At 42.4% G+C, this 10,603-nt stretch overlaps 2 protein-coding genes across 3 annotated transcripts in view; both read left to right on the forward strand.

Moving 5' to 3' along the window:
* The first annotated feature begins 1,575 nt into the window (after positions 1–1,575).
* mtrfr (mitochondrial translation release factor in rescue) lies at positions 1,576–4,096 on the forward strand. Its single transcript, XM_020938392.2, has 2 exons — positions 1,576–2,000; positions 3,760–4,096. The coding sequence occupies exons 1-2, from the start codon at positions 1,722–1,724 to the stop codon at positions 3,988–3,990; spliced, it is 510 nt and encodes a 169-aa protein (XP_020794051.1). The 5' UTR covers positions 1,576–1,721; the 3' UTR covers positions 3,991–4,096.
* Positions 4,097–4,121: 25 nt separating this feature from the next.
* kmt5ab (lysine methyltransferase 5Ab) overlaps positions 4,122–10,603 on the forward strand; it is a 12,787-nt gene continuing 6,305 nt past the window's right edge. The window contains exons 1-2 of one of the 2 annotated variants that reach the window (XM_055161584.1): positions 4,122–4,263; positions 9,995–10,101. In XM_055161584.1, the coding sequence (XP_055017559.1) occupies positions 4,122–4,263; positions 9,995–10,101 (249 nt within the window). Of the gene's footprint in view, positions 4,264–9,465; positions 9,769–9,994; positions 10,102–10,603 lie in introns of those variants that run through there. The other variant, XM_020938368.2, reaches the window with a different exon arrangement.

Raw genomic sequence — 10,603 nt, forward strand, 5'->3', positions numbered from 1 at the left:
ACTAATGCCATGGCGCCATCTGCCGGTGTGCTCGAGAACTACAGGCAGAAGTGTGTCGGTTTCATCAGTGCTCAGTGTGGGGCCATGTTCAAAACTATTAAAGAGCTCGTATTAGGCTATTCTCTCGGAGTACTTTGTTTCATTCATACATGTTTAACCCTGTTAAACCCTGTATATTTAGGCTGAGGCATGAGGTTTTTTTGTTTGTTTGTTTGTTTTTCTCAAAGAGAAACATTCTGTTCCACTTTGGGTTCTAATACAGGAAGTGCTCCACTGTGTATGTAAACTCCATACACCTTCATTAGAATTATTTGTATAATTTCGTCTCTTGTTAGGATAAATAACTAGGTTTAGGTGGTGTATAACATGATGTAACTGTTGTAACCATGATGTAACTGATGTGCTGCTGTACAGTTATTGATGTACTGCTATATTTTATTATTGTACTATTAGAATTCACTATACAATGACCAGGAAAACAGGGACCAGATTACAGATGAGGGATGCACAGATAGTTTCAGTTCATGTACAAGATATTCTATTTCTATCTATATGTCTAATCCATTAATTAAATAGGGCAAGGACTTACTGATAGGGCTATGCTGACTCACAACTCATCACCCTGATCAGAGCAGCAAGACGCACCCATAAGGGGAGTGAGATGAATCCGTGGGATCTTTGTCACAATCGGATAAGATTGTGCAACGTGCCAAGAGGCCTGGCTGCACCAACGAAGAGGCACTGAGTCAAAACCACGATCGTCTCCCACTATAGTCCGTGTATAAAAATCATTGTATAGGCGTAAATATTCAGTCTCTGCATGGGAATGTCAGCACAGACTCCTTGTACAAGTATGACTTTTCTAATATTGGAATAAGTAAATTATCTGGACTTTATTTCTGTTTCAAGTGTAATTTTTTGTCTAAGCAGAAACTAATGAATGAAAAGGTTATTTTCCTCAACACTCTGGAAGTTCCAATGTCTACTGAACTAAAGGTAAAATGTATATGTTAACTTAAAACTATTGCTTCATGACATCACAAGGTGGAAGAGAGCATTTTGGGCTTGAGCTGGAGACAAACAATGGATGTAACTATGTTTTTGAGTAGGTTAACAGTATTCTAACATGGCTTCAAGTTCACAAGAGTCAATTTTGTGTAATGTAGGACCTTTAAGTGTCTAATGTATGAAACAATTTTATTCTCCTATTCTATGTTGCACATGTAGGCTATACGTTATACATTATGAATGTTAAAGCTGCACTGTGTCACTTTCCCATTATGAAAAAGGAATAACTCCAAAAGGTTTCAGAATTTAAAAAAACAACAAGTTGGCCTATTTAAGAAAAAGACATGTTTTCCTATACGACCACTGTAGTTAGTATCTTGTACACCACGGCTGAAATATTTTAATTAATTTAACAACTAAATGACCAACATTATAACAAGTTTACAGCTTTTTCTCCTGTAGTGTGGGGTGCCAGTATTTCTTGAGGGACTGCAGTTATTGTAGTTCTATGACCACTAGACGGCAGCACGTATCTTTATTTACTCCCAAAGGTTTGGTAGAAGAAGGCGGAACAGTTACAGTGTCAGACACTTGTCCAAAGTGAAACATGTTTTTGTGGAGTGTAGCGCAAAACAATCAAAACGTGTAAAGACATTTGACCCGTGCGTCCGTGCGATGCGCAGTGATCCACGCGTACCCGGGGACGCGCAGACATGTCGAGGCTGCTCGGATCCGTGAGGGGTTTGTACTCTGTGTTTTGTCCCACACGGAGGGGGACAGTCTGCTGCGTGTGCCCCGGGCTGAGGGTGCCTCCTGTCGGGCTCCCGGCTGTGCTGGCGGCCGGGAAGAAGGACCTGGTGGAGCTGCCCGTCCTGAACGAGGAGGAGCTGGAGGAGCAGTTTGTGAGGGGACACGGGCCCGGGGGACAGGCCACCAACAAGACCAGCAACTGTGTGGTCCTCAAGCACGTCCCCACCGGCATCGTGGTCAAGGTGAGCTCCAGGTGCATTATAAAGGTTCATAATGGGGGGATAACGACATTGTATTATTGAATTTAAAATTTTCTCGAAAGTTATTAAACATTCATAACTGGTCTGGTTTTATAGGGTCTCTGGTCTATAGTTAAAACAAATCCCATAGAGCACTTTTTACTTTTTGAGTTCAAGTTCTGTACAATAATCAATGTTGTGGAGTAACAGATTACATGTACCGGAGTTACGTAATCAGAGTACAAATTATGAGTAACTTTATTCAGTTACAGTTACTGTTTCAGTGAGTGGTAATTGGATTACAGTTACTTTGTTGAAATAAATGGATTATACGGCGGTATTTTCCTGTTTTCACATTTTGGGCTATATCCTTTTTTTTTTTTCAGTAATTGCACTCATTGCCTTACACTAAACCAGGTCTAAAACCAGGTCTAAACCAGGTCCAAATCAGGTCTAAACCATGTTTAAAACCAGGTCTAAACTAGATCTAAACCAGAACTAAACCAGGACCAAAACCAGGACTAAAACCAGGTCTAAACTAGATCTAAACCACAACTAAGCCAGGACTAAAACCAGGACTAAATCAGGACTAAAACAGAATTGAACAGGACTAAACCATGCTGTGTCTCCTGCTCTTCTATCAATAATATTTTTAATTTAGTTAAGTAAAGTTTGGGCTTTTTATTTTCTTTTAGCAGACAAAACATCTTATGTGAAGATTTCTTCGTCTTTGCTTCTCTATGGCAAATCAAGTAATCCAAAGTATTCAGATTACGTTACTCACTTTAAGTACCTTAATGTATTATGTTACAAATTACATTTTGGGGTATGCAATCTGTAATCTGTAGGGGAATACATTTTAAAAGTTACCTTCCCAACAATGACAATAATGTACAGTAATGTAATGTTCTGTACATACTTGGTTTGGTGGATAGTACCTGTCCAAAATATTTCTCATAGTTTTACAAAAGTTAAGTGGCAGATTGTGTGGGGGGGGAAAGACAATTCAATTCCAGTTCAATTCCATTCCAATGACAATTCCATTGTCATATAAAATAACTAAATTACTTTAGAGCATCACACAAACTGCATAGTATTTTTGAAAGTACAAAAAGTACAGGAAGTAGTGGAGAGCTGTAAAACAGAAACCCTCTGCTTATGAAAACTCCACAGAAGACTCCATCTAAAATGCAAAGACAATTGTGACACAAACAAGGCATTTTTCTGCCGGCGTAAACACTTACTAAATACATGTGTTGTTGTTTATTGTTATTGGTCTAATCATTACTATTGTGCAAATTAAGCAGAGTTTGGCCCTTGATAACATTATGGTTGCTAGGTAACAGTAATGGAATTACCTCTATATATGTCACATGTGCTGGCCGTGTCCAATCAGGATGCAAAATTTTATCCTCCGCAAAAAAAACCCAAAAAAAATCAGTATTCTTAGTCAAATATATTGCTTTGGTTTTGCTTAAAGAAGTAGACAAACTTGTCGTATGTACTTTAAGGTGGACATAATTACATACAGTAGTTCATGTAACAGTTCACATTTTCACATTTTGATGGCTTCAAGCAGCACATGTACTTTTAATCCATGAGTTTCAGAGGGATGTAAATCTAGCACTGTTACCATAACAATTAACATTTCAAAATCAAATATTATATCTCTTGTATGGTCAAAGGTCTTTGAAATATCACTTAAACATAAAGCTGAACCCATAAATAGAATGATATGTAATTCTGCTGTTTCCTTCCACAGTGTCATCAGACTCGCTCCGTAGATCTGAACCGTAAACGTGCTCGAGAGATCTTGAGGGAGAAGCTAGATGTGGCCCTCAAAGGAGAGCTCAGTGAGATCTGTGTGAAGAAAAGAGAGTCTGAGCAGAAGAAACAGGACAAGAGGAGGAAGGTCAACCAGAGCCTGGAGAAGAAGAGGCTGTTCAAAGAGGCTCTGGCTGCAGGTGCCAAACCCACTGACAAAGACCCATGAGCAAGGTGCCAGCTCAGATGCTAAAAACATGTACTCACTCATTCAGTGTGCTGCAGGTGGCTCATCACCCTCATGGTTCCATGGAAATAAAAAGTTAAAAGCATAATTCAAAATATTCTTTATGGAAATAGATGCATTTTGCCATACTGTGGGAGATGTGCCATAGGAACAACATCCCCATGGAAACAAGCAGGAGGAGGCTTCCTACAGGCCAGATAAGAGTCAGGTTTGTGGAGATGCAAGCCCGCTTACAGAAAGGACGTATGAAAGGACGTAAGTTTTTTTCAGTGCAATTGACAACTTAAATGAAATAAAAAGCTTTTTTTGTGTATTTTTTAGCTAAAAAGTTACATATTGTGATTTTATCGCATAAACAGTGAGGGGGAGTGAATAAAAAGTGTTCATTCTTTCCAAGAGTACGGTGTTCAGCAGTGTGTGCTACAAATGTACACCAGTGTTGTTCATATGTGGACCTTTATTTGAGATCTCTTATAAAACTTTACTCAGTATGTACATATGGACAAAACACAAATTTCCAAAAAAAAGTGCTCACATTTTGGAGTTTTTGGACCAGACCACATATTTCCATGACAAGTGGGTTTGAATAAATAACATGGCACGTTTTATACACAAGGCTCCATGAAGAGTCACGTGTGGTGCAGGAGGTGATGGTTCTTCATGGGGGAAGGGGCTCTCAGATGCAAATTTTTTGTGTTTCTATGTTTTCTATTGTGGGGACACTACATAGCTTTACATACTTAACTTTATAGTAGAGGCCCTGTACCCAATTTTTACCATCTTTTTGAGCAACATATGTCTTGCAGAATACTGTCTGCATCTTATTACAAGGCCTTTTATTGTCCGATAATCAGGAAATGCATGTTAGCGTGCTAGTTGTTGTTAGCTTTGCTGTCTTTGACAATTGTGAAATAATAATCTTAATAAGCCTACTTTATCTAAAAAGGCTAGTTTTAAAATATGTTATTGCTCAGAACAGAGGATGAATGGAGGATAATGCAGACACATGCTGCTTTGAATGTGCAGACTCAGAAGAGCAGACACTGATTTAGAGCAGACTCTTCTTTGAGTCCATTCTCTTTCAAGGAGTGGGTTTTGAACATTGGTGTAAAGAGTATTGAATGTGAACTTAAGTTAGGATAGAAAGGAGCAGAGACAATAGTGAGCCTACTTTAATGCGATGAATACAACTATACTACAATTATAATCAAATACGAGTTTTTAAAATCTGTTTAAAAAACAATAGGTAAAAGTACCCAGAAATGTGCATGTACCTGTAGAGCAGTGCTTCTCAATTATTTTCTGTCATGCCCCCCCTAGGACGAATAAAACATCTCGCGCCCCCCCGCGTGACTATAGATAGTATCATTTGTCTATAAAATTGTTATAAGTACACCTGTGCGTAACACTGCCACCTAATATGACGCCAACAACGCTCGCTGGTTTACTGAAGTAGCAGTCACAAAGCGGGATGATTGTCGGCAATATTCGGCACGTTTTCGCTGAAAAATCTCAAGCGGCTTATCAGAGTGATTGGGGTGTAATGTATTTAAGTGACGCCTTAATTTATTGGGCTTCATGCTGTCGGCTGCCAACATTTTTAGACGAGTAAGCACACCGGTCTTTCCTCGTCTCCCACCGTTGTCACAGTGAAGCCAAGCGCTACATACGCTTCGTCATATTTCCTCGTCTTAGCTTTTGGGAGATTTTCGTTTGTCTCTTTATCTCCGTCTCTCTCCGTCTGTCTTCTCATCCCTGTTAAATATTTTTTCATGGTGTCACTTGAGGGTCTGCTACACTTGGTGTCTACACTTCATACTCAAACTCTGTGCTGTGTGCAAAGCGCGCATGCTCAGTGCAAACAAAACTCCTACACCACCGAGCGAATGCTCCCTGCGCACACTCTGCCAATGAGAGCGCCACTGCCCCCTAATGTAGTGGAAGTGCAATTGCACTTTATTCTAAAGGCCCGTTCAGACCAAAGCGTCAAATCGTCCACTTTCTATGTAAAGCCTATGTGGACGCGCGACTAGAGCGTCCTGCGTTTTTGCGGCGCGTTTTCGGCGTCAGCGCAGCGCGTCTTCAGCGTTTTGGCGTCAGCGGCCAAGACGCGCGTCCAAGGCGTCAGCGTCAAGAAGTTGAAAATGCTGAACTTTTCGCGTCAGACGCGCCGCGTCAATCAATCAGGGACGAGTATCCAGAGACGCAGCGACGTTATTATCAGGAAGAAAGACCCGAGAACCAGAACGAGAACCACAAACATGAACGGAGAATAAATATATACGCCACAATCACCGAGCCGATCGCGAGGACTACACCAGGACCGGACCAGGACCAAACCAGGACTAGACCGAGACTAGACCGAGACTAGACCGAGACTAGACCGAGACTAAACAAGGACTAGACCGGGACTAGACCGTGATTAGACCAGGACTAGACCGGGACTAGACCGTGATTAGACCAGGACCAGACCGGTATTAGACCAGGACTAGACCGGGACTGATCCAGTGTCATTAGCGGAGTATAAATATATATACGCCCCAGTCGTCGACCCGATCTCCTCCTTTGATGTTTTATGTCATAAAAACACTCTCTCAGTCTGGTCTGACATTGTTTCGGGAAAAGACCGGGACCGGGCTCTTGTTTCCAGGGCAACGGACGCGCGTCAAGTATTTTTGTCCCGTTCGTCCACGGCGTCAAAGATGCGCGTCGGGGGCGTCTAAACTCAAATGCAAAGGCTCCAAATAGAGGCGTCAAGGCGTTTTTTGACGCTTTGGTGTGAACGGCCCTTAAGACAGTAAAAAAAATCAAAATAAAAAAATAAAAAAGCATGCTCCCCGAGGTCAAACGCGCCCCCCTTGACGGAGCCTCGCGCCCCCCCAGGGGGGGCTATTTGAGAAGCACTGCAGAGTAACAGTACATAAAGTGTACATTTTAGTAATTAGTTACTTATTTCCACTCCTGCTTTTGGGGAAACTTAAGATACATAAATTGGCTAACATATTACAAATGTGATCATTTAATAGCAGTGTTGGGGAGTGACAGATTACATGTACCGGAGTTACATAATCAGAGTACAAATTATGACTGTATTCGTTTACAGTTACTGTTTCAGTGAGTGGTAATTGGATTACAGTTACTTTGTTGATATAAATGGATTACATGGCAGTATTTTCCTGTTTTCACATTTTGGGCGATATCCCCCTTTTTTGTTGTTGTTGTTGTTTTTTTTGTTTGTTTTTTTTTCTCAGTAATTCCACTCATTGCCGGAAACTAAACCAGGTCTAAACTAGATCTTAACCAGGTCTAAACCAGGACTAAAACAGGTCTAAAACCAAGATTAAACCAGGACTAAGGTCGTTTTCACACCGCTAGTTCGATTAGTTGGTCCGCACCAGGCAATAAAATTGTTATTATGTAGCAAATACACTACAGTGTGGTCCGCGTTCACACCGGCAAACGAACCAAAACTGGTTCGATTCACGTGTCTCTGTTTCCCCGGTAAAACAGCGATACCTCCAGTTATCAACACCGATGTTCCTGTTAAAACCACGGGCCGTCCTCATCTCAAATTATCACCATGAACTCATAAAACAGCAACATGTAGAACTTTGTACAAACTCACCGCATCAGCCCAGAGCTCGGGTAACAGCAGCAGCCAACAGCGCTCACAGTAGCGCGCAGCTCCTCAGGACGGGGCTGGGGTCTGGTCCTTGGTCTGTTACAAGCTCGTTGGTCAGATGGTCCGGAGGCTCTGTCCTCCATGTGCTGGTTCCAAACGGTGGCGAGAAAGACCAGTGCGCAATGACTGGGTCTGAGCGCGTACGTTCCGTCGTCTGCGCGCTGGTTCTGTTCGGGAAAGTGAGAATGCGCTGTGGACTACAGGTCCGGGCGCTGCTCCTGTCCTCCGCGCTCAAGAACCGCGGCTGGTTCCGAGGTGGTGCAGCATCCGGACAGAAGCGTCAGTCCAGTTTGGTTTGTTATATGTTGTTCTGAGCGTCCGTCCTCCGCGCATTTGGTTCTTCCCGGGGACGGGCTTCCTCAGGTCGAGGCTCCCCGCTCCAACTCCTCGGAGCCCGGCCTGAACCGGAGCTGCCCCCGCTGGTTCAGGACTCTGGTTTGGATCTAGTCCGACTGTATTTCTCACACTAGGCTAAAAACAGGGACTTTTTTAAGTTGTATCAATTGAATGGGCGATTGCCTATTGCCATGAAATTATTTGGTTAATTAAAGCCTAAAATAACAAATGTTGGTTGCTGTGTGATCACGGGGAACACCGGGTCGTCTCTGTGCGTGTAGGTCCCGAACAGGGGTACGCACCCCCAATTTTGACTCACTCTGGAGCCACACGTTCGCACACTGGTTCTTGCTCTGATCTTCGTGTGTTTCATTCTCTGTATTGGCCATTGTTGGTAAAATAATTCGAAACTGAATCGCGGCTGCGTCTGGACAACAATCTGTTACTGCGCTGGAGTCGTACAGTGCGTCATTTCAGGCAGAGGAGACGCGTGTCCCTCCCATGATGCATTTCGAATAGTCTGTTTGTCCATACTGTCTATGGTTTGGACCCGGGTTCGCGTTCATACCAGAGGAACCGCACCAAAGTTGGTCATTTGGTGCGGATTCAAGCGAACCGAGACCACCTCTTTTTTGCGGTCTCGGTCCGCTTGATTTGGTTCGGGTCCGAGTCCGATTGACGCTTTCACACCAACGCAAACGAACCGAACTAACCACTTTTGGTTCGAATGGAACGTTTGGTGCGCACCAAATACTGGTCGGTGTGAAAACGCCCTAAAACTAGGTCTAAAACAGGGTCTAAAAACAGGACTAAAACAGGTCTAAATCCAGGACTAAAACCAGGACTAAAACCGGACTAAAACAGGTCTAAAACAGGTCTAAACCAGAACTAAAACCAGGTCTAAACTAGATCTAAACCAGGACTAAAACCAGGTTTAAACCAGGACTAAACCAGGACTAAAACAGGTCTAAAACCAGGACTAAAACAGGATTTAACAGGACTAAATCATGCTGCATGGACCTGTCTTCTCCTCTTCAATAATATTTTTAATTTGGTTCAGTAAAGTCTGGGCTTTTTATTTTCTTTTAGCAGATAAAACAAAACATCTTATGTTATGATGTCCTCGTCTTTGCTTCTCTACAGCAAATCAAGTAATCCAAAGTATTCAGATTACATTACTCACTTTAAGTAATTTAACGGATTACGTCACAAACTACATTTTGAGATATGTAATCTGTAATCTGTAGGGGGATACATTTTAAAAGTAACCTTCCCAACACTGTTTAATAGCAACACCATAAACAGTGATAGTTAATGGGTTATATTTTGATTGTAATAATGAAAACCATTACATCTCCTGTTATTGTTAATATAAATCTTTGGCAGTTTACAATCAAACACAATCTGAATTCAATGATGACCTATTCCAAAATGAATATAAAGTTTTGATAGCGTCTTTCATACGATAATTATCCAACAGCTGTTTGCGTATTCACCGAGCGACCAATCACGCGGCTGCATTCACGCTCGTGCCAGTCCCTCGAGACGTGAACAGCCAATAGGATCCGCAGAGGGTTTTTTAAATGTTCCCCGTGACGCCGCCCCCTCAGCGGTGCGGTGTTGTGATGTCTGCGTTTACCGGAGACTTGCACTGAAAAACGAACTATTACGGCTGAAACGGGACTGCAAATATCCACCATTGGTCCTCCCCCGTGCTCCCCGTGACCCTGACATGGCAAAAGGTAACCCAGAACCACATATTGTTGACGTTTTCTGCAAGGTAAGCATGAATTACGTAGCAGCGTGCAGGGGAAGCCACGGACACGCTATGGGCTACGGAGCTTTGTGTACTATAGCGCTGCATGTGTCCTAAATAGGCTTCTTACACGGCTTTGCATCTCCACATCGTTTGCACACGGATGTAATGTTGTATGCGTGTATTTATATGGCGTTTTTAATTGTTTTAAGGAAAGAGGAATGTGCTAAGAACTGACAGAAAGCCCGAAGACAGCGTTCAGCACAAAGTTAGCTCCTCCCGGAACGAGACAAAGGAGAATAAACCTTCTCCTAACAAGGTACGTGGTGCATGTTTAGAGTTTATTATGTGCATAACGTGGAGTATGTTTCCCATGAGCCGGTATGCAGGGGGTTGCAGCAGGAGACGATCGTACCGGGGAGTTTAGGACATTTTAGCCTGACCAGTGCAGCTGCTTGGCTTTAAACAGGGATTTACCCCGAGTACTGACTGTCAGGGACACGGTACATGTATACCTCCATGTCAGGTTAATGGTGCACGTATTTTCACCTTGTAGATATGTGCTGTGCAGGGCGCTTCTCAAATATGTTTAATTGTCTGGATTTTAAAAGGTTAAAGGTACAGTATGTAACTTTCTGGAGGTGGCACGTCACCTGCTTGATTCAATAGAAATAAAAGTTAAAGCCATACTTGGAACATTATTCACGGAGATGGAGAAATTCTTTACCATACTGAGAAATATGTATCCATGGGTTTCAGAATAATGACAATCTAGGACCGTTGTGATCAAAACTTTAACAAAATATACCCTTTTAAATGGG

The sequence above is a fragment of the Boleophthalmus pectinirostris genome, unplaced genomic scaffold (assembly GCF_026225935.1).
Source record: "Boleophthalmus pectinirostris isolate CB_2022bp ecotype Guang Dong unplaced genomic scaffold, ASM2622593v1 HiC_scaffold_4, whole genome shotgun sequence".
Classification (NCBI taxonomy): domain Eukaryota; kingdom Metazoa; phylum Chordata; class Actinopteri; order Gobiiformes; family Gobiidae; genus Boleophthalmus; species Boleophthalmus pectinirostris.

Coding starts and splice junctions, on each gene's coding strand:
- mtrfr (XM_020938392.2), top strand. CDS start 1,722: ATGTCGAGGCTGCTCGGATCCGTGAGGGGTTTGTACTCTGTGTTTTGT. Junction 2,001..3,759: donor CCACCGGCATCGTGGTCAAG/GTGAGCTCCAGG, acceptor TTCCTTCCACAG/TGTCATCAGACTCGCTCCGT.